Here is a 23,161-nt window from a genome sequence, read left to right on the forward strand (position 1 = left end):
AACATAGAATCAAAGGGTTGGAAGGGATCTCAGAGGTCTTCCAATCCAACCCCTGCTCAAGGCAGGAGATCTTATACCATCCTGGTCAAATGGTTATCCAGTCTATTTTTGAAAACCTCCGGTAATGGAACGCCCACAGCTCCGGGAGGCAAGCTGTTCCACTGATTAATCAGAACATTTCTTCTAGGTTTTCTCTCTCTTTTAACAAGCTTCCACCCATTCCTTCTTGTCCTTCCCTCTGTTGCTTTGGAGAACAAGTCAATCCCCTCTTCTCTGTGACAGCCCTTCAATATTATTAATTAAAATCATTCCTAGTCCGTCTCTTCAATAGGCTAGACCAGGGGTAGGCAGCCTTGTCTCTTTTATGACTCGTGGACTTCAATTCCCAGAATTCCTCAGCCAGCCATGCTGAGGGAAAAGCTAAGTTTCCAAGCTAAGCCATGCTGGCTCAGGAATTCTGGGAGTTGAAGTCCACAAGTCATAAAAGAGCCAAGGTTCCCTACCCCTGGGCTAGACATACTTAGCGCCCTTAAAAGAAATCACACTGTTTCCTCCTGGGAAATATGGGAGAATCTATTCACTACCTCTAAGCCAGGGGTCCTCAACCTTGGCAACTTTAGGACTTGTGGACTTCAACTCCCAGAATTCCTCAGCCAGCTTTGCAGGCTGAGGAATTCTGGGAGTTGAAGTCCACAAGTCTTAAAGTTGCCAAGGTTGAGGACCCCTGCTCTAAACCACACTGCCAGTCTGAGCTAGGAACAATAAGTGCAGTGAATTTTTTTTAAAAAAATGCATCTGATTTTTGTTTTGTTTTTATCCTTTATTGTAAAACCAACTGGGTAAGCCAGGTGGCTGGCAAGGGCTAGTCTCAAAAAAAATGAGCAAAAGTCAAATTGGCATCAATTCTCTGAACCGCTGGTGTCGCCCTTCTCCTCCTTGGCTTCCATTAAACTGCTCTCGTCAATGTTCTCCAGCGAGGAGGCATGTTGGAGGGAGAGTTCGGACAGGGACATGGTGGGAAGAAGGCTCTGCTCGGGATGCAACCAGGGTTTTTTGCCTGCGTTGTGTTGCTGCTTCCAGGAGGGATACTTCAGACAAGCTTTGTACATCTTCTTCATAAGCTGAAGCGTGGAAAGGGAAGAAGGGAAAAGGACAAGATAATAAAGAAAAGAAGGGAACTACAAGCAAAAAGCTCGCAAGTCCATTCTCTCACACACACACAATGTTCTTGGCAGGTAATGTAGACAAAAACCACAATTCTACTACGCTCCACCTGTTATTTAAAAGTTAAGGCTTATGCACTATGGACATAAAGGGACGCGGTAGCTCAGTGGGTTAGGACGCTGAGCTTGTCGATCAGAAGGTCGGCAGTTTGGCGGGTCGAATCCCGAGTGCCACGTAACAGAGTGAGCACCTGTTACTCGTCCCAGCTTCTGCCAACCTAGCAGTTCGAAAGCACGTAAAAATGCAAGTAGAAAAATAGGGACCACTACGGTGGGAAGGTAACAGCGTTCCGTGTGCCTTTGGCATCTAGTCATGCCGGCCACATGACCACGGAGACGTCCTCGGATAAACGTTGGCTCTTCGGCTTTGAAACGGAGATGAGCACCGGCCCCTAGAGTCGGAAACGACTAGCACGCACGTGTGGGGGAACCTTTACCTTTACCTTTACTATGGACTAGAAGACCTCCAAGGTCCCTTCCAACTCTGTTCTTTTGTTATTTTTGTTACCACCCTCTCCTCTTCCTCCTTCTCCTCTTTCTTCTCCCAGATTTCCCATCACCTTTTATCATGCTTTTTTTTTAAAAAAAAATGGAAACAGGGAGAAATTATTTCAATTTTTTTTCTCAATTCTGTTGTTGTTGTCGTCTTTCGTTTCTGCTGCTGCTGTTGTTGTTCCATTTTCATAAGAATCTAAATTTAAACGAAGTTCTTCATCCCACACGTAAATGACAAAATGTGCCTGCCCACGTGCAGCGATGTGTTAACATGAGATATAAGCAAAACGTCAGGCTCAAAAGAAGCCTTCTTAAAGGAGAGTGTTTTATATTAACATACTGACAAACCATGAATATAAATGAAATCCAACCAGGAACCTTTTGGAATTTCAGTTGGTAGTAAGTGTACTGAGAAGGGAAAGATCGGATAAAATAAAAGCAGATGTCAGTGTGTGGGGGGGAGCATCATTGGAGGTTTTTAAGAGGAGACTGGACAGCCATTTATCTGAAATGGTATAGGGTCTCCTGCTTGAGCAGGGGGTTGGACTAGATGACCTCCAAAGTCCCTTCCAGTTCTGTTATTCCGCTATTCCTTTGCCAGCTGCTAACAGGATCCATCTGGGGAATCTAAAGGCTCAAATGCCAGGCGAGCGATGTGTGTCCAACCCATAGTTTTAGGCAGTTTGCACAAGCCAGGAAAGAACACAAGTGCAAGACCCTCCCTCCGTGCTCCTATTTATTGTTGTTTATGTCCTTTGTAAAACTTCTAATAAAACTTACACATAAAAAGAAAAGTTGGTTGGAAAGGCTTGTGCGAGTCCCACCCCCTCCCCAAGCCAGTCACAGCAGTGAGAATACTTCCTGTTGATGCTTTACAAATCTGCCTCCATTTCTTTACCTTTGCTCTAGTGGCCAATCAATCTTTCAACCTTAACCTTGCCCCACCCGCCGGTGACAAATGCAACCTGTATCTTTCCGTTACCTGGCCTCATTTAAATCAACACAGTCCTGGGAAAACCACCCTGACTCAGCCCAACAGCTGAGGCCTCGCTCACCTTTGGTGCCAGGTACTGAGAAGCTTTGTTCACAACCCACTTGGGCAGGGATCCTAGATTGGAGAAGAGATGGAAAAATCACATTCGGATTCAAGCATTCGGATTCATTTCGTCCTTGTCCCAACCGACCCTTTCCCCCCACCCCCAACCTTGAAAGCATCCAGCCCTTTGGTACAATGACCGCCCAGCTCTCCACTCCAATTAAATTCCTCGAAGAAGCAAATTTGCAGGAGAAGAGGGCAAAAACCAGACAGGAAGAAAGCATCACAAAAGGAGCTAGGGAGAATTGGGAAACGGCGGTGAACAGAAGCCAGAGCAGAGAAGGAAAAATGAAAAGAGAAAGCGCAGAAAGAGCACACATTTCTAGGAAAGAGCTGTTGAGGAGAGGAATCCGGAAATAGGATACGAACTGTTTCTGGACTTCAAACCCTACACATGCAAAGTGGTTTTGGTGGAGGGGCTGTCCAGCACTCAAACCCTCTTTGCTTGCTGGTCCCCCAGAAAGAATCCTGCACCAAAAGAGGATTCATAAAGATTTGGGAGGGACACAGTGGCTCAGGACGCTGAGCTTGTCGATCAGAAGGTCGGCAGTTTGGCGGGTCGAATCCCAAGTGCCGCGTAGCAGAGTGAGCGCCTGTTACTCGTCCCAGCTTCTGCCAACCTAGCAGTTCGAAAGCACGTCAAAATGCAAGTAGAAAAATAGGGACCACTCCGGTGGGAAGGTAACAGCATTCCGTGTGCCTTTGGCGTCTAGTCATGCCGGCCACATGACCACGGAGACGTCCTCGGACAAGCGCTGGCTCTTCGGCTTTGAAACGGAGATGAGCACCGGCCCCTAGAGTTGGAAATGACTAGCATGCATGTGCGAGGGAAACTTTACCTTTTTAAAGATTTGAAATAAACAAATGTGACAGAACCCCAAGGTGCCTTTTTCCCCCCAGGAGGCAACTGGACTGTTCTTGTGTTTCTTTTGAAGGCATTTTGCTTCTCATCCAAGAAGCTTCTTCAGCTCTGACTAGATGCGACAAAACGTCCTTCTCGGAAGACGGTCAGGAGGAAGAGGCCCATTTGCAGAAACCCTGGAACTAGGCCTTGCCTGGGGTGGGGGTAAGAGAATTGTCCTGGGCCCCACCCAATTTGGAAGGGGATCATGTGTTTACATTCAGGGCAGTGAAAAAAAATAATCCGTTCAATACAACTCAGAATTATTTCAGCGACTGAGGTCCCACGAGAGCCTCAGCCATAGGAATTTTTTTTTTAAAAAAAGTGCTTTGATGGTAAAAATGGGTGGCTTATACATTTAATCAGTAAATAAATAATAAGAACAACTGCAACAAACACTGTGCCCTCAAATCTCAAGGACTGGGGCCTGAACTAATGTACGCAAACTTTACTTGACATCCAGGTGTTCATTTGTAGATGAGGTCTGCTCCTGTGCTAATTTCTTGAAATCTAACATGCTTCCCACACTTGTTCAACACCTCCTGCCACATGGATGAAAACCACCGTAGCTGTTGTATTTGTAGCAGTTAACTGATGAGCTTCCCACACTGAATGATTGGGCGGTGGGGTGGTGGTGGTGGATGGAAGCGGCTCTGACTCAAGACAGTAATAGCAACAGGATTTAATCTTACATATAGCCCAATAGTGCTTAATAGCAGTCTCTGGGCAGTTTACAATGTGTTATTTGCATATTGCCCCCCAATAATCTGGGTCCCTTGTTTTACCGACCTCGGAAGGATGGAAGGCTGAGTCAACCTTGAGCTGGTTAGGATCGAACTGCAGGCTGTGAACAAGGTTTGCCTGCCACACTGCAGTTCACCCACTGTGCCACCAGGGCTCCTGCTGCAGAATTTGGAACGGTTGACTACTAAGCAATCTTCAGGACAATATAAGCAGCTCAAGATCTGGTTTTGAAGCAGGTTAGATTATCTTGCACATATGATTCAGTTTACCTTGGCACGGCTCTATGTTTGAAGTGGCCCTCATTCCAGGCTACCTCCTGGTAACAGCCGATGATTTCAATTTAAATCTGTCCTAAACTGTGATGAGTGCAAGCGCTGGCTCCAACGCACCTTTCCCGTTTCGCATCCAAATCAATGCAGCATTTATCTCTAAAATGGGTCCTTACCTTTTGGGTCTACCTGGGCCAAGTAAGTCAAGCAGCAACTGCTGGGTCCAGTTGGTTGCACCAGGTATCCAGCTAAGAGAGACACAGCTCTTATGAGATCCTTGCGGGGAGGATATTTCTACACAAAAGAAAGCCAAACAAGGGGGTGGGCTTGAGTTTTTGGCCTGAAACTTTGAACAAAAGTCCCTCCATTAACTGAACTGATGTCGTAGGTGTGGACCTGCAAAGCCAACACGGACCACTAGCGAGTCTGTGGTGGAAGAAAAGCACACCTCCGACCGTGTTTCCTCGAAAATAAGAGCCAGCCCTAGCGTGATTTTCCAGGACACTGGTAAGATAAGCCCCACCCCCAAAATAAGCCCCAATTAAGATAATCAGCCAAACGCACTCAGTACCGTATTTCCCCGATTATAAGCCCTAACCGGAAAATAAGCCCTAATGTATCTTTTGGAGGCAAAAGTTAATATAAGACCCGGTCTTATTTTCGAGGAAACATGGTAGCAGAGGGCAGCTCAACTTCCAGTGCTAAACTCACATTGTGCTGGATTCTCACAACCCACCAAATCCGGGTTGAGAAAAGAAACTGTGTCACACAGCATGCCATGCCCAAACAATAGGATGATTTAGGCTAAGCCACACAGTGTGGCGAAACCAAAGCTACTAGGCCCATTTTAGTCTAGGGTGTACCACGTTGTGCAAATCATGCTGTGTACCGGTAGTCCTTGACTTACAACAGTTCATTTAGTAACCGTTCGAAGTTACAACGGCACTGGAAAAAAGTGACATGACCGTTTTTTCACCCTTACGACTGTCGTAGCCTCCCCATAGTCACGTGATCAAAATTCGGATGCTTGGCAACTGGTTCACGTTTATGACGGTCGCAGTGTCCCGGGGTCACGTGATCCCCTTTGGCGGCTTTCTGAGGAAGCCGGATTCGCTTAAGGACCACGTGACTGACTTAGCAACTGCTGTCGTTCACGTAACGACTGTGGCAAGCAAAGTCGTGAAATGGGGCAAAACCCCTTTGGCAACAGAAATTGTGGGCTCAATTGTGGTCCTACGTCGAGGACTACCTGTCAACCACTCAGAAAGGTCCCTTGTACCAGTTTTGTTTTGCTCACTTACCTGGTGCTTGACAGAGAAATTGAGGATTACGTATGACTTATCCAAGACTTGCCAGGACCTCAAGGTGACGACATCTCTGTTCTTTAAAGGTTTCGGGCACTTCCCTAGCCGAGAAGTTGCATCGGTTTGATAGGCAGGGATTTAAACAAATAGAAAAAAAAGGGGGGGTGGAATTAAACATAATTTAAATTACAGAAACGCAGAGCTGGAATGGAGCAGAAGGTCCATCCAATCTAACCCTCTGCAAAAAACTCAATGAAGAGCGTTTGGCCTTTTCTTTATGCATCTGAGCACAATTTTCATGCTTTTCTCAAGTTCTCGTTTCCTTCAGGCCGACCTGTCTTCACCTGTCTTCCGCCTGTCTTCACAAGCAGATCCTCGGGCCCTTGCATCACCTTTGACGTCTTCTTCTAAACCCTCTCTCGCCTCTTAACGACCTTCTGGGGTCTGCGGTGCCCAGGACTATAATTCTGCAAGGTTAATCTTTTCTATCGTCCAGGTGAGCCTTGCCAACCCGAGGCCTCGCTGCCATATGCTGGCATTGCTACAGTCGTGGCCGAAATTGTTGGCACCCCAGAAATTTTTCCAGAAAATCAAGTATTTCTCCCAGAAAAGTATTGCAGGAACACATGTTTTGCTATACACAGGTTTATTCCCTTTGTGTGTATTGGAACACAACAAAAAGGGAGGAAAAAAAGCAAATTGGACATAATGTCAAACAAAACTCCAAAAATGGGCTGGACAAAATTATTGACACCCTTTCAAAATTGTGGATAAATAAGATTGTTTCAAGCATGTGATGCTCCATTTTTGGAGTTTTGTTTGACATTATGTCCAATTTGCTTTTTTTCCTCCCTTTTTTTCCCAATACACACAAAGGGAATAAACCTGTGTATAGCAAAACATGTGTTCCTGCAATACTTTTCTGGGAGAAATACTTGATTTTCTGGAAAAAATTTCTGGGGTGCCAAGAATTTCGGTCATGACTGTATGTCAGGGGTGTCCCAATTTGCATGCCAGCTTACCTAGCAAATTGGCAGGCTGTTCTGACAGGCCTGGATGCCATGAGGTGAAGGAAGGCCATGTTGCTTATCCTTATTAACTGCTACGTACAATGAATTCTATTTTATCCTCCTTCTTAGGGGAAAGGAGACCAAAAGCTTTGGAAGAATTCTGCAACCCCTTGCCTTTACACATTGCAAAGTTTAGTAATTAGGATTTTTTTTAAAAAAATAAATAAATTAAAAAACCGTTCAGCATGTACTGATTAATCTATCTCAGCCCAACCCACCTCATAGGGTTGTCGTTGCGAGGAAAACAGGAGGTGGAAGGGAAATCGGGTATGTTGGCTGCCTTGAGTTATTTATAATAAAGACGGAGTAAAAATTCTAATAAATAAAGCAGCATAAAACCCCGTAAAGGTAGTTGGACCCATTATTCATGGAATCAGAACAGAGATGGGAAAACAGGTAATCCTCGACTTATAACCACGATTAGAACCAGCATTTCCATGGCTAAGGAAATGTTAGTTTAGTGAGATGTGCCTGATTTTATGATGACTTTTGCTGCAGTTGTTAAGCGAACCACTGCAATTGTTAAGTGAATCAGGCAATCATTATCAACGAATCCCACTTTCCCACATGGATTTTGCTGGTTGGAAGGCAGCTGGGAAGTTTGCAAATGGTGGACACGTTATCCCACCGTTGAAAAGAGAGGCCGGCTGCCAGTTTTGGTCACATAAACCCATGGGGATGTTGTGACATCTGTAAGCGTGAGGATCAGTTGCAAGTTAACTTTTTTTTTAAAAAAAAGCCAACCTAACTTCAAACGGCCATTAAATGCTTTTTTTCAGGAGGCAACTGGACTTTCTTCTTTTTTTTTCTTCAAAGACGTTTCGCTTCTCATCCAAGAAGCTTCTTCAGTTCTGGCTGGATGGTGGCGAATGGAAGGATTCAGTCAAGAGCTGAAGAAGCTTCTTGGATGAGAAGCGAAACGTCTTTGAAGAAAAAACAAGAAAGCACCTTTGGGACAAACATGACCTGGATGACTGAGAATCTCCATAGACCAGGGGGTCCTCAAGCTTGGCAACTTTAAGACTTGTGGACTTCAACTCCCAGAATTCCTCAGCCAGCAAAGCTGGCTGAGGAATTCTGGGAGTTGAAGTCCACAAGTCTTACAGTTGCCAAAGTTGAGGACCCCTGCCATAGACCTTAAATGAATCGTTTGAAGTCAAGGACTACCTGTGGAACGTCAGGCCATAGGGCATTAGAAAAGATAGTAATCCTTGCGCTTGTTGTCATGAATATTGTATTTATATTAGGTTGGTAGCTTTCAGCTTTCAGCTCAAAGCTCACAGTTACCCAGTGAGCTTCCATAGCTGAGGGCAGGTCTAGAACAGGTATGTCCAACTTTGGCAACTTTTAAGACTTGTGGACTTCAACTTCAAGCATGGCTGGCTGGGGAATTCTGGGAGTTGAAGTCCACAGGTCTTAAAGTTGCCAAGGTTGGACACTCCTGGTCTAGACTTTGGTTTTGACCCTACCTAGTACCTTAAGTACCATACGGCATATTTGGTGGACAATGTGCACCATACGGTTTGCTAGTTCTGGAGGGAGAGTCCCAAGCCACACAGAAAGCAGATGCTCTTCTCTGCCTATCAAGGCTCTGAGATATCAGCAGATATTGGCCAGTTTGGGATCTAGCGAGGTCTGGCTCAGCAGACAAGGGTCCAGAGATGAACATTTTTAAAAGAGCTTGAGCTCTTTTGTGGTATCGAGAGATCTTCTGCCTCTAATTCCAGAAGAAATTCCAGAAGCATGTACTAAGGCCATCTCAGTCTTGTCTGTGTCATCACAAAAGCCTAAATTAGCTAAATCTGGTTCCACTTTAATTATAGCACGCAGAGAACCATATAATTTGGGGCCCTAGGCCTAAAGGCAGAGGGTCAGTTTGGGATAGTGGCTAGAAACCTGGAGACAGTTCTAGTCTTACCCGGGGCAGAAAGTCAGCAGGGGGATCTTGGGCCAGTCACTTGCTCTCGGCCCAAGGAAACAGGCAATGGCAAATCACTTTCAAAACACCTTGCCAAGAAAAACGCAAGGATTGTCTAGAGCAGGGGGTCTTCAATTTTGTGACTTGTGGACTTCAACTCACAGAATTCCTCAGCCAGGCACGCTGGCTGAGGAGTTCTGGGAGTTGAAGTCCACAAGTCATAAACGGGCCAAGTTTGAAGACCCCTGGTCTAGAAAGTTGGCAGGAGTCAAGACTGATTCAAAAATACTGAGAAAAAAAAAGATCTGACAAATTCCTTCCCTAATTTCAAGTTTTTAATCTGGATGCCAAAAACTAAGAATCAAATCCTGCTATCTGCTTGTTAAGAATGGTGTGCACCTAATGTCACGAAATCTTCTAGCTCCTTACTCACAGGAATAGTATCCCACGTCAGCGTTGTCAGAGAGCCGGGCGATCTCATGGGTTTCGATAACATTCAAGTCCCACTTCTTCCGGTAGTCGATGTCATGTAGGACATCAAATACGGTCTCAGCTGATACATCCGGCATGTTCACACAGCCCTGTGATCAAAGGAGGGGCAATGTTAGAATAGTCAAGTGGCCTGATGGTGCTCAGTAGGGTCAAGTTAAACAGCTTGCTGAGGTCAAGCTGTTCTAGGTTGGGTCCATGGTCTTTTTTTTTAATATGTTTTATTGATTTTTAACATAATCACCTTAATATTTGGTAAACAGCATGTTGTCTGGGTTAGTATTTAAAAAAACAATCAATAACAATTTTTATAATTCTATAGTCCATATAATGGCTTTGCTTGATTTTCTCTTCTTCCAACAATGCTCTCTTTTGCCAACCTTAAATTAATACAGTTCTTATTATTTGAATAAGTGACAATTAAATATAGACATTTTTCTCATGTTTCTGCAAATGGCCTTGCATATCTTGAGTTCTGCCTCTATAATTTCTCTAGTATCGCCAGGGTTATTACACAGAGGCTCTCACAGACAAACCGCACACAAATAAACCATAGGAGCCGTGGTGGCACATTGGTTAGAATGCAGTATTGCAGGCTAATTCTGCCCACTGTCAGGAGTTCGATCTTTTCTAGAGAGCCTTAAATGTAAAACAGGAACACTGTACAACAATATGGTAATACAAGAGACCTGGTGGTGCAGTGGTTAAAATGCAGAATTGCAGGCTAATACTGCCAACTGCCAGCAGTTCGATCCTGACCAGCTCAAGGTTGACTCAGCCTTCCATCCTTCCCAGGTTGGTAAAATGAGGACCCAGGTTGTTGGGGGGGGGCAACATGCTGACTCCGACAACCACTTAGAGAGGGCTGTAAAGCACCGTGAAGTGGCATATAAGTGTACGTGCTATTGCGATACACCTTTCTGCTCTCAGATGTGGCAAAACTGATCAATCTATGTGTCAAAATGTTTTTATTCACTTATCAGAATATAAAATACAAAGGAAGATGAAAATCATGGGAGCAGGGGAGGGGAAGAGGGAGTAGAAGGGGAGAAAGGAAGGCATCAACTTTCAACTCTTTTTAGCACAGAACTAGACAATAACATTACAACCTGAACTGTTTACTTTTATACAATAATACATAGTAGCCGTTTCTATAACAACAAATCTATCATCAGCCAAACCAAAACCAGAGTTTCAATTTTTCATGAAAAGTGATCCATCTAAAATGGCCTTGAAAGAGGAAAAAACGGACAGATCGGGGGCGACCTATAGTTTTATCCTCTTGTTGGGTTTGTGGAGCTTCGAATCACATTCAAAATCAAAGGAGGCGGGAAAAGATTATTGCCATATTTCTTGGTTTAAACATTTGCGTTTTTGTGCATTTTAATGTCGTTGGCTGCCTTGAGTGTTCCATTAACCTGGGAAAAAAATAGCCCAAGATGTTTAATTGGAAGAAAGAATAATTAGAAGCGATAAAAGTTCGGCTGGCAAGTGTTGTTAATGACCGCTAACAGGAATAAACCCAGAAAAAACATTCCAATGTAATGATTCCTCACAAACAATCTAGGAAAATAACAGGTTGGGTTGGATGCATAAGGTGACCTTGTGAGATCCAGTGTAAGTCACCTGAAAAAAACTAGGTGGCTGTGAAAATGCCTTCTGTCCCTTAGCAAACAAATGTTGGCAACCCATGACTCTCTGTGCAACTTGGCAGATACTCTGGATAGCTTCTGCCTCGGAAATAATGGGAAATACTTGTAGCTCCGGTTTCAGATTTTGGCAGTGGTTTGCTGGCCAACCTTGCTTCGATTCAGTTTCTGAACTTTTCGTTACCAGACTAAGTAACATCAACAGGAGGATTTGCTCGTCCTGTTCCTCTTTAGCTTGTGTGAGCCAATGTGGTCAGCAAACTTGGGAGAGCAAGCCACTACCAATTTCTCTACCTTCTCCTATAAGCCACCGGCAATCTTCTCCTTTTTTTTTTAAAGAGAGATTTTATTAGTTTTTTTTCAGTGCTTTTTTTGTAAAAGAAAAAGGTGCCGGAACTCACACATGTCATACAACCCGCTTTGCCTACCCTACAAGGTTCCATCCAAAAAAGGTGCCGGAACTCCATTCTGAGCGTTCTATGAGAAAAAAAGCCTTGGTTTTTTCCCCCCTTACAAACATATGTTCGTTTTTCAACCAGCGTGTAGTCTGGGTTCGAAAGCGCTAATACATAGTTAAGTCCTAATCTTTGGTTCTTTCCTCTAGCCATTTGTAGAATGACTCCCAGGTTTGGTAGTATTCCGTTTCTTCTTTATCTTTCAGTCTCATAGTTAATCTGTCCATCTCGGCGCATTCCAATTTTTTTTTATTTATTTATTTTATTTATTTAATTAAATTTTTATACCGCCCTTCTCCCGAAGGACTCAGGGCTTCCTCTGGTGGTACTCCTTCATTTTTCCAGTATTGCGCGAAGGTTATTCTTGCTGCTGTTGTAATGTGTAGAACCAAATATAAACTTTGTTTATTAATCTTTTCTGGTATTATAGCTAATAGAAAAAGTTTCAGGATTGAATTCTATATGTTCTCCCAACATTTTTTCTAACCAAACATGTGTTTTTCCAATAAGCCTTTGCTTTACCACATGTCCACCAGATATGATAATACGTGCCTGAATTATGTTTACATTTCCAACATCTGACATATTTTTAAACATTTTTGCTAATCTTGCTGGTGGCAAGTGCTATCCATAAAACATTTTGTATAGATTTTCTTTATACAAAGTTGACATTGTCAATTTATAATTTCTCTCCCATAATTTTTGCCCTTTTTCTAATTCTATATTACAACCAGTTTTTCGCCCACCTTGTCATTGTTTCTTTAGTTTGTTCACTTTCCATCTCCAAAATTAACAAAAAATTATACATTTTCTTAATTAGTTTCTCATCAGAGGTTAACAGTATCTTATCAAATACAGCTTGTTCTTTATAAAACCCATACAGTTCCACATCTTTTTCATATCTACTTTGCAATCTTTTTAAGGCATTACACAGCATACTATAATATTTTTATTTGGTATACCCTTATATCCAAGTGTAGTACAAGACCTATTTTTCTCCACCTGGTGAGGGATGTTCAGCTGACAGAGCTCGGCTGGCCCAAGAATTTAGACCTGAAATCTTCTTCCCAATCCAGCATCTTCAATGCTGGACCACGTGGGTACCCATGACAATAATGGAGAGCTGTACAGGTTGTCCTTGACTTACAACAGTTCATTTAGTGACAGCTCAAAGTTACAACAGCACTGGAAAAAGTGAGTTTTTTCACACTTACGACTGTGTTACGGCATCCCTATCATCATGTGATCAAAACTCAAGACGCTTGGCAACTGCTTCACATTTAGGACGGTCGCAGCGTTCCCCTGGGGGTCACGTGATCCCCTTTTGCGACCTTCTAACAAGCAAAGTCAATGGGGAAGCCACATTTGCTTAACAACCGGGTTACTAATTTAGCAACTGCAGTGATTCACTTGACAACTTTGGCAAGAAATGGGGCAAAACTCACTTGGCAACTCTTTTGCTGAACAACAGAAATTTTGGCCTCAATTGTGATTGCGAGTCACGGACTAGCTGTAATCTTGTACATCTGGAGGGCTTCAGGTGGAAGAAAGAAATGTTCCCTAGGGACATATGTATTCCCTCGTTTTATGTGTAATATGACAGTTACATCTCCTGCTCTGGACACCTCTAATACAATTAAAGTTGTATTTTAATTATGTTCTTTAAAAGAGTCATTTTCTACATTTGAAATGCATTAAAGTTTCTCTTTTTTTTCTTGAAAAAAGCATGAGGTTATGGATGCAATTCTTTGCTCACGGCCATATTTCTATTCCCACACCAGCTTGGCTCTTTTATTTATCTTATCTAGAGGAAGAATTGAACTCAGCTGTCCTTGTTGTTAGTTCAATTTTCTACCCGCAATGGTAGAATTCCCACCCTTAATTTTTGCCTTTTTGACCTGGCCTGTTTCTAATTAAAAAGGACCAGCTTCTCCTATCATTTCTCTTCTTTCAGACAAACTCGGAGCTCTGAAGCTCTTTCCCAGTGCTTCTTTGTAAATCATTGATCTGTTGGCCAACTTCCTGGTTGGCTAGTAAAACGGTGACTTTGTCTGGCTTCAGAACAAGTGACAAATCCTATATTCTCCATGGATTATTCAACAACCCAGGATATCATGTCCTATCAAGGACATTTCCCATTCGGCTCACCTAATTATAATCTAGGAAGAATTCACTGCAAAGGTGCTTTAATTCTCTTATCTTCTTTGTGGAATTATTAAGATTAGAAGCCAGCAAAAGGAGAATTTTTATGGCAGGGGCAATCTATGACTTTCTGCTTTCTGAACTATGTCCTTTCTGCCACAGACATATTTTTTTTTTTACTGGATTTTCCTGTAAATCAAGTATAAGTGAACACGGGAAGATTAGGAAATTGGAGGCTTAACAGGCTCTGCTTGTTACAGCTGTGCAAAAATCTGGATGCCAGGACTATGTGCATAGAATGAATCCAGAAACACCCCCCCCCACACACATTCCAAGTCATCTCATCCCAATTATGGAGGAGGGCTTTCGAGTCCAAAAAGACACTTCTGCTTCAAGGCGCTCCTACTGATATGACGTGGTCTTGTCTTGCTTTCAAATCCTAGCATAAGCAGGTAGCACTTTATTTTAGTTCATGTAGTGACGGTTGGGAGTTAACTACGGCACTGAAAAAGGTGACTTATAATCGTGTTTCACACTTATGACCTTGGTCACATGATTTACATTTGGATGCTTGACAACTGACTCACAGTTATGATGGATAATAATAATAATAATAATAATAATAATAATAATAATAATAATAATAATAATAATAAGAAGAAGAAGAAGAAGAAGAAGAAGAAGAAGAAGAAGAAGAAGAAGAAGAAGAAGAAGAAGAAGAAGAAGTTGGAAGGGACCTTGGAGGTCATCTAGTCCAACCCCCTGCTCAGGCAGGAAACCCTATACCATTTCAGGCAAATGGCTGTCCAGTCTCTTCTTAAAAACCTCCAGGGTTGGAGCATTCACCGCTTCTGGAGGCAGGTTGTTCCACTGGTTCATTGTTCTCACTGTCAGGAAGTTTCTCCTTAGTTCTAGGTTGCTTCTCTCCTTGATTAGTTTCCATCCATTGCTTCTTGTCCTGCTTTCAGGTGCTTTGGAGAATAGCTTGACTCCCTCTTCTTTGGGGCAGCCCCTTTGCAGTGTCCCAGGATCACGTGATTCCCCCTTTGCGACCTTCAAACGGGGCAACCAGATTCCTTTAACAACCATGTTACTAATTTAAGAACAGCAGCGGCTCACTTAACAAAGGTGGTGAGAAAAGTCATAAAATGGGGCAAAACTCACTTAACAATCTTGGGGGGAAAAAACCCAGACTAGATATAAATGTGATGTCAAGCTCTATTTCTAAAATATGGACCGCATCCTTGTATGAGTTTTTTTGGAAAAGAAATAATTCAAATAATACTGTAAACAGACAGACTTTCATCCTGGATATCAAGAAATGGATTTGAGATATATCATCCAAAGACGAGAAGGTGAAACAACCTGTTTTTCATCAGGTCTGGCTTTAATGGAAAGCATCAGATTGAATTCTGTATTGGTATTACATTATATTTCCCCCCTTGTCTTAGATTTAGTATATTTTAACTACCCACAGTGTAGAACTGAAGAAGCTTCTTGGATGAGAAGCAAAAGGTTTTCAAGGAAAAACAAAAGTCCAGGGGCCTTTTGAAAAAGCACCTTTGGGATACCCACAATATACAGAGATTCTCTTCTCAGTGTGTAATTGCTACTGTATTTTTTTCCTGTTGTAGTTGTTTGCATTCCACCATGAAAATTATTTAACAAGCATAAAATTCCTCCTAACAGGTAGAATGTGCACACCGATCCTTCCTTACTCAAAATCCTGCTTTAACTTCCGAATTGATCTCTCCGTATAGCTCCACTACCTATAAGAAACAATGACTTTGAGGGCACCTTGTTGCTCTCTGAGCTTGTTTTCCTGCAGACCTTTCATTACCCAACTAGGTAACACCATCAGTGCTACCGCTTGCTTTCTGAAGTGCTTGATGCCCATATGTGGTACTAATAAAGGAGAATATTTGCAGCTCGGCGTTGACATAAGGGCCCCTTGCTGCTCTCTGAGCTTGCTGGTGTTACAAATATTCTCCTTTATCGGTAACAACTTTGAAAGGGATCAATCTTAAGTTTGGGAAAACACAGCACTTTTTTTTTATAGATATAATTTCTTGAGTTTGCAAGAAAACAAGTACAGGTAATCCTCGACGTACGCCCACAATTGAGTCCAAATTTCCTGTTTTTAAGCGAGACATTGGTTAAGTGAGTTTCGACCCATTTTACCACCTTTTTTTGCCACAGATGTTAAGTGAATCACTGCAGATGATAAGTTAATAACCTGGTTGTTAAGTGAATCTGGAACCTAGGATGCATGATAATTCTACTTGATTTGCAGCCTTTGAGATGGGCTGTCCTTCAGAGTGGCAGGCCATTCTCCAAACACATCTAGAGATTACCAGATCTGGGAAATCTGACATTTTCTGGGAGGGAGATGCATGCGTGTACAGTTTAGTCAGTAAACCATAATTTAGAGTCCCTACTAATCTTCTGAAACCTCAAAAGAAAATTACCACTCTATGAACAGCAGAATTCACAACCTTCAATTTTTTCGACCTAGCCTGCCTCAAGGGTTGCTGGGAAATTAAAAGAAAAATGGGATCAATTTTGTATTTTAAGTCGAGGGGAAAAAAATGTAATTACTAGCCAAAAGTTCAGCAGGCTGAATAGCAATGAAAAGAACCCTAACCATGCTTTATTTTACTGCAGTTTCTTATATTGGAGTTATTGCTCCTGGTTATTTTTTTTTAAAAAAATACAATTATATCAAACGCTCTCAAACCCATACTGGAGAAGTTTCCGTTTTACGTTCCAGATCATTTTTTTCATTGAAAAAAAAGTCATCTTTTGAAAAGTCACGAGCCAGGGTATCTTTAGATCCTGCTGAGCAATAAGTGATGGTTGAAAAACTATATTCCAAAGGATTGTCTATATTCTGTCTTGTATTGTTGCTCTTATTTATTTTTTAATTACAAGCCACAACCTCCAATTTGGCATTTTTATAAACTTAACAAACTATTTTTTTTCTTAGTTAAAGTGCTACAAATTATTTTCGAAACACAAGTATTGAAATAATTAAAAAATCAAGGGGGCTACTAAAATGCCTGCTTAAGCATCCTTTGTGGAAATGGTTAGGCCTTCAGAAGACACACACACACACACATACACACACACACAAACCCCCCACCCACCCAAACAGCTAAACAACTGTTAGATAAAATTGTCCTAACCGTGAGGGAGCTCTTCAAAGTTTAACCCAAACCAGCATCTTGTTAGCTCACCCCAGGTTGGCAGTTGTTAAGTCTACAAGATAAAACTGTCTGCCCAAGTAAAATTTAAATTAGTTTTTTGGTATGTCTTGGTACCTAGTAATTTCAGCAACATTGCTGCCCAACTTCTAATTAAGAAGTACTTCCAATCATAGCCTGGCTATTAGGTTAACATGAATACCTTTTTGAGTTTCTTGCTCAAGTCTAGGTGTCTTCTACTACCTAAGACAGGGGTGTCAAACTCAATTTCATTGAGGGCCGCATCAGCATTGCGGTTGCCGTCAAGGGGCTGGGTGGGTATGGCCAGGGTGAGCGTGGCCTACTGGGTGGGCATGGTCAGCTCTACATCATTCGCATCAAGGGTGCCTATGGGGGCCTGGGCAGGAGTGGGACAGATCTGAGGGTCTCTGGCAGAAGGAGGGTTTCTGGGCCAGGGCCAAGTCAGTGGGGGCCGTTCCCTCACTGTTTCCAGGATGGCTTCACGGGCCACATGAAACCACTTTGCGGGCCGGATCCGGGCCCCGGGCCTTGTGTTTGACATGTCTGACCTAAGACCATGATTGGTTAGGAAGGAAAATATTTCATTGATCACATTTATGCCAGTCAAGGCTCAAGCCAACAAGACTATATTCTTCCTTGGAGTCTCGTTCCTTTTCAATTGTCACAACTCCATGAAGCTAGTTGAGTATCTTTGAGAAAGAACAATTATTGTAGGCCAGGTCAGCCTGATTGCAAAATGGGGAACTGAACTTAACAGGATAAGGAAGGGACCTTGGAGGTCTTCTAGTCCAACCCGCTTGCTCAATCAGGATACCCTATACGATTTCAGATGGATGATTGTCCAATTTCTTTTTAAAAACCTCCAGTGCTGGAGCATTCTGAACATCTTAGCTAACTAGTCAACAACCCAACTACTGCATCATTCCCCCCCCCCTAATTTGAGGTCCCCACATATGATGGGCCATATTCTCTTGATCCACAGTAACTCAGCTGGCTGTGGACTGTGGGAGATTTGGCACAGTGCATCCTTAGAGATGAACCTTTCACACACACACACACACACACACACACACACACACACACACACACCTGAGACACCCCCCAGTTTGCCCTGCTGAATTGAGATTCACTATTCAGGACTTGATAAGAATTATGGCTTTAAAAATGTCTATGAATCTCCCCCATCCTTTTGTACTGCACTGACATCCCAAACTGGGCTGTGCCAGTTCAGAGATATCCAAAAAACAAACAAACAAAAATTAAAAGGGGAAAAATATACAGAAGCAGGGATGAAGTATAAATAGGAATCAAATGAAGAAGAAAATAATAACAAAGCAGCAGGAAAATTCTGTTCCTACAGCGAATTGGACTTGAGCCTTTTAATGTCAGGTTTGGGTTACATTTCTACCAGACCTGGCTTCTCATTAACTTCGGTCTCCCGGAAGGGATACAGCACAGGAGCCCCCCCGCCCCCCCCCCGATTTCCTTGATTCACACGTGCAGGAAAGTAAAAGCTGCGTTTACAACTTTCCCCCCGTTCTGTCTCGACCTACGGCTTCCTCAATTAACCCAGGTTTGTGCCTAAGCGCTGACGTTTGCAGGAAAGGGGGCTTAGGCCAAAAGCAACACGCAGGCCAAGTTTGAGTCCCTCCTGCTCGGGCTCCGCGCAACGCAGCCAGAGACACGCGTGAACGCAAGGACACACGCCTGGCTAACCCCCAACCCGGGCGAACGTGGGGCAGGCGAGGCCTGACACGCAACCGACCCGCAAGTAGTGGCAGAAGGCAAAGCCGCAAGTAGTGGCAGAAGGCAAAGAGGGAGAGAGAGAGAGAGCCGGGAGACTCAGACCGGAGTCTTTTTCGGATGGGGGGGAGGGCACTTATTTTTTTATTTTTTATTTTTTAATTCCATTTATATCCCGCCCTTCTCCGAAGACTCAGGGCGGCTTACAAGCTTAGCAGTAGCCTTCATTCTATGCATATGCCTGCTTGTTAGGGCTTTCACACACACCCCCAAGCGGCATTATTACAAAGTCAGCTTAATTGCCCCCAACAATCTGGGTCCTCATTTTACCTACCTCGGAAGGATGGAAGGCCGAGTCAACCTTGAGCCTGGTGGGACTCGAACCTGCACTAATTGCAGGCAGCTGGTGTTACTTCAGGAGGCATCAGCCCCCTGCTCCACCAAGGCTCAACTGGTTGCCCTCCCCGCGCGAGAGCGGCGCCTCCGGGCCCCTCGCTCGCCCGCTGACACGTGTCCCCGCCTTCCCACGCAGCGTCCCCCCCCCTCCGCGCGCTCACCTTCACGCGGTGCACCGCGAAGTCCCCCTGGGGAGGCGGCTGCCCCCAGACGGCGATGCCGTCCCGGTTGTAGCGGCTCAGCCAGCCCACCTCCGCCTGGCACTCCGCCCGGAAGGCGCGGAAGGCGGCTTCGTCGGGAAGCCGGACGGGCTCCATGCCGCCGGAGAAGCGCCCAGGTGCGCCCAGGTAAGAGGGCGGGCAGGGAGAGCGGCGGCAGGTGCGGCGGCCGGGCAGGTGGCGAGGCGCGCAGGGACCCGGCGGCGGCGGCGAGGCTTCTCTCCCGGCCGCCCAGCGCGACTGCGAAGCTCCCAGGCCGGCCGGGGCGAGCTCAGGGCGGGCAGGGGAGCCGCTTCTGCCGCAGACGCCGATTGGCCGCGCCCGGGAGCGCCGCTCGCCCGCCCGCCCGCCTCCTTCTCCTCCTCCTGCCGGGGCGAGGTCTGCGAGGACGGCCGGCCGGCAGGCAAAAGGCTCCGGCGGGGACTGTTGGGACGCGGCCGCTCCGCCGGGCACGTTCCGGGATGGAAGCCCCGCGGGCGCGCTTGCAACGTCTGCAAAGGCCACGCGCGCTGGGGAGGGAAAGAGAAAAAGAGAGAAAGAGCAAATAAAGTTTGGAAACCCGAATCAGGAAGAGTTGTCTCCACTAAAGCAGCGTTTCCCAACCTTAGGAACTTGAAGATGCGTGGACTTCAACTCCCAGAATTCCCCAGCCAGCTATGCTGGCTGGGGAATTCTGGGAGTTGAAGTCCACGCATCTTCAAGTTCCTAAGGTTGGGAAACGCTGCACTAAAGGAAAAGACGAGTGAGAGCGGGAGATCAGGGACAATGAAAAAGTTGTAAAAGAAAAAAAAAGAGCCTGAAACAGGTAGTCCTCCACTTACAACCCGCGTCGGAGCCCAAAATTTACGTTGCTGAGTGAAACGCCCGTTGAGTTGTACCCCATCGTGTGACTAGTTGTGTTTTTTTTTGGTCACTGTTGTTAAGTGAATCATTGGATGTTAAATTGAATTTGGCTTTGCTGGTCAGAAGGTCGCAAAAGGGGATCCCCCCCCCCGTGACCCCGGGGACAGTGCAAGCGTTGTAAATGCGAGTCCGTCTCTTAGGGTCTGTGACCGTGGGGGGATGCTGCCATGGCTGTTCAGTGTGAAAAACGGTCATAAGTCACTTTTCCCCCCCCCCCAGTGCAGTAACTTTGAATGGTCGCTAAATGAAATGTTGTAAATTGAGGACTGGTGGTATTGGGAGAGGAATAAGGAGAGAGTAAGTAGGAGACTTTATTTGGCCAAGTGGGGTTAGACGCACAAGGAATTTGTCTCCAGTACAAAAGCATCAGAAAAAAAATAGAGAAAATAAATAATAACAACAGAAAATAGAGGGGGAAAAATATCTGTATTTATTCACCTGTAGCTTCTTAGCTGCCCGTAAAATATTTCTTGGTTTTTTGGAAAGCAAAAGGAGGGGGGGGGCAGGAAAAAACCTCAAGGGACCCCCCCCTTGCAGCTCTCAGTGGGGGCTCTGAAGCACATTGGCTGGGCTTCTTTTACATGTGCCATCTGGTTTCACCATCTGCACCAGTCGTCGTGCCGCAAAAGTGATCACGAGTTGTGATTTATTTATTTATTTTTTTAAAAAAGTCCACCTGCAACTCGATAGAGAACGTGGCCGTGAAGACGACCAACCGCCACCAAACCAAGCAGTCTAGATGTGCTTTGCACAAGGTCAAAGAGCAAATAGTTCCACCTGCCATTATTATTTATTTAATTGGATTTGTTGAAGGGAGGTCTGCTAAAAATTACTCCAAGAAGTAACTCCTCTTGGAGTTGCTCTTGGGAGGAGGGCTGTGTGTAAAGGATTGGGGGCGGGGGGAAACCTCTGCGGTTATTCTTGTGTAAAGGCTCTTTTTTGAGCAGCTTTTCGTTCGAGCCGGTGGCTTTTCTGGCGGAAAAAGCCAGCGTGGAGAACACGTTGAAGGGCCAATCTCAGAGATGGTAGGTAGATCAGGGGTCTTCAAACTTGGCCCTTTTATGACTTGTGGACTTCAACTCCCAGAATTCCTCAGCCAGGCACGCTGGCTGAGGAATTCTGGGAGTTGAAGTCCACAAGTCATAAAAGGGCCAAGTTTGAAGTAGTTCTTGGGGAATTTAACTCTTCCAAACGGTGAGTGCAGACACGCCTTTCCCCGTGCAGGCCAGGCCAATTTCCTAACTTCTCCATTGACTAGACAGGTAGTTGCATGGAATCGGCAGCAGATGGTAAAAGATTATAGGCTGTGTTTCTCAAAGATGTGTGGACTTCAACTCCCAGAATTCCCCAGCCTGGGAGTTAAAGTCCACACAGCTTAAAGTGGCCGAGGTTGAGAAACTGCCTACAGTAAACCAAGATCCAAAACATGAAATTATATATAAAAGCTTTTAAAAGCCTTGGGACAGCAGTGAGCCAGGAAAGAGAGCTTTAAACATCACACATGGGTCAAATTCTGGATATTTGTAAATGAAAGACCCATTAGATTAAAAAATCAGCTTAATCTGCCAGTGATGGGCTGATCAATAAAGGCAATGACCAATTATTCTAGGAGATGCTAGTATAATATACTAGGATGATCTTTGATCTTTCTGGCCTGGACTGAGAGGGTTTTAATTTAACTTTAAATTTTAATTTGTTTTAATTGTGGGCTAGTTTTAATTTAATTCTATTTTAATTGTATTTATTTGTATTGTTTTAATTCGCCCTGTAAACCGAGTCCTTCGGGAATAGGGCGGTATATAAAATCAAATAAATAAATAAATAAAATATTGTCAAATACGACATTGTTGCATAATTTAAATCGTGACCTGGGATCTGTCATGATTCTTTCCACTTTTTAAGCTTTGAGGGCACATTTCTAGTATTGCAGTTCTTTATTTGAAAAGACACTCGTTACTCAGATTATGAGCCCTTTGTACAACCTTGAAAAAGGAATAATATAAACACCTAAGGACAAATAAGGTGAGCCTGCTAGCCACGAATTGATTCAGATCATTGCTGGGTTTATTAAAACAAAGCATTAGAAAATTGCTGTGCAAGTTTTCATTTGTATTTTTCCGCAATTTTGGCTAGCCCAATAAACCTAATTGCCCAATAATGGATTTTATCTAGATTTGACTAAACTTACTATACTTGCCTGCCCCATTGAAAAGCCTCACATTAAGGCTTTAATTGCACACAACTGACAGGCCAGCCCACATCCAAAACTTTTAACTGTGACAAACTCTGGGACAAACAAAGGATTACAAAGCTGTTCGAAAAATTTTTTTTTCCTGCCTAGTGAGTTGCAAATGCAGGAATGTTGCTCATTACACAACATTTATCCAAACTCTTGTGTCAAACCAAACGGCAAAAAGGAGGCACTGAGGCAGGTTACACCAGCCACTCTGGCAAAGCTATAAATGATCTTCGCTGACAAGGAAAAACCCACATATTGGTGTTTATTCCAAGCCCCACCCATCTAAAATTGCAGCTATAGTGGAAAGGACGTATCACGGAGCAGTAGTTTGCTATTGCAGGGTCTCCGGATAAAAAAAAAAGGAGATACCATCATATTTTTGTTCGCTCGCATCGCTATGGAAAAATCATCTTTCACATTTTTCGTATTAATCACAAAAGGGGACAAGGACGCTGAGACTAGTAGCACAATGCATATGAAGAAAAATGGATATTCTGGGGGCGGGGGAAAAGAAGAATTAATGTTTTTTTTCTACTGCAGTTTATCCAATCTGTTACGATGATGGTGTTAATTTTCCAAGGGTACCAGTTCACTGCTCTGAAGCTATAGGAAACTAGAAAGGTAAAGCTTTTCCTTCCAGTTGTGACTCTAGGGCACAAGGCTAATTTCTGCCTCTTAGCTGA

General features: G+C 44.0%; 1 protein-coding gene across 1 annotated transcript; it reads right to left on the minus strand.

The window, feature by feature from the left end:
* Positions 1-785: 785 nt before the first annotated feature.
* LOC308673009 (START domain-containing protein 10-like) lies at positions 786-19,801 on the minus strand. Its single transcript, XM_081336370.1, has 6 exons — positions 19,280-19,801; positions 9,454-9,601; positions 6,030-6,133; positions 4,905-5,022; positions 2,774-2,826; positions 786-1,121 (listed from the first exon to the last, which is right to left on the minus strand). The coding sequence occupies exons 1-6, from the start codon at positions 19,433-19,435 to the stop codon at positions 900-902; spliced, it is 801 nt and encodes a 266-aa protein (XP_081192496.1). The 5' UTR covers positions 19,436-19,801; the 3' UTR covers positions 786-899.
* Between the last annotated feature and the right edge of the window lie 3,360 nt (positions 19,802-23,161).

Source organism: Vipera berus (assembly GCF_964194415.1).
Source record: "Vipera berus genome assembly, chromosome: 11".
NCBI lineage: Eukaryota > Metazoa > Chordata > Lepidosauria > Squamata > Viperidae > Vipera > Vipera berus.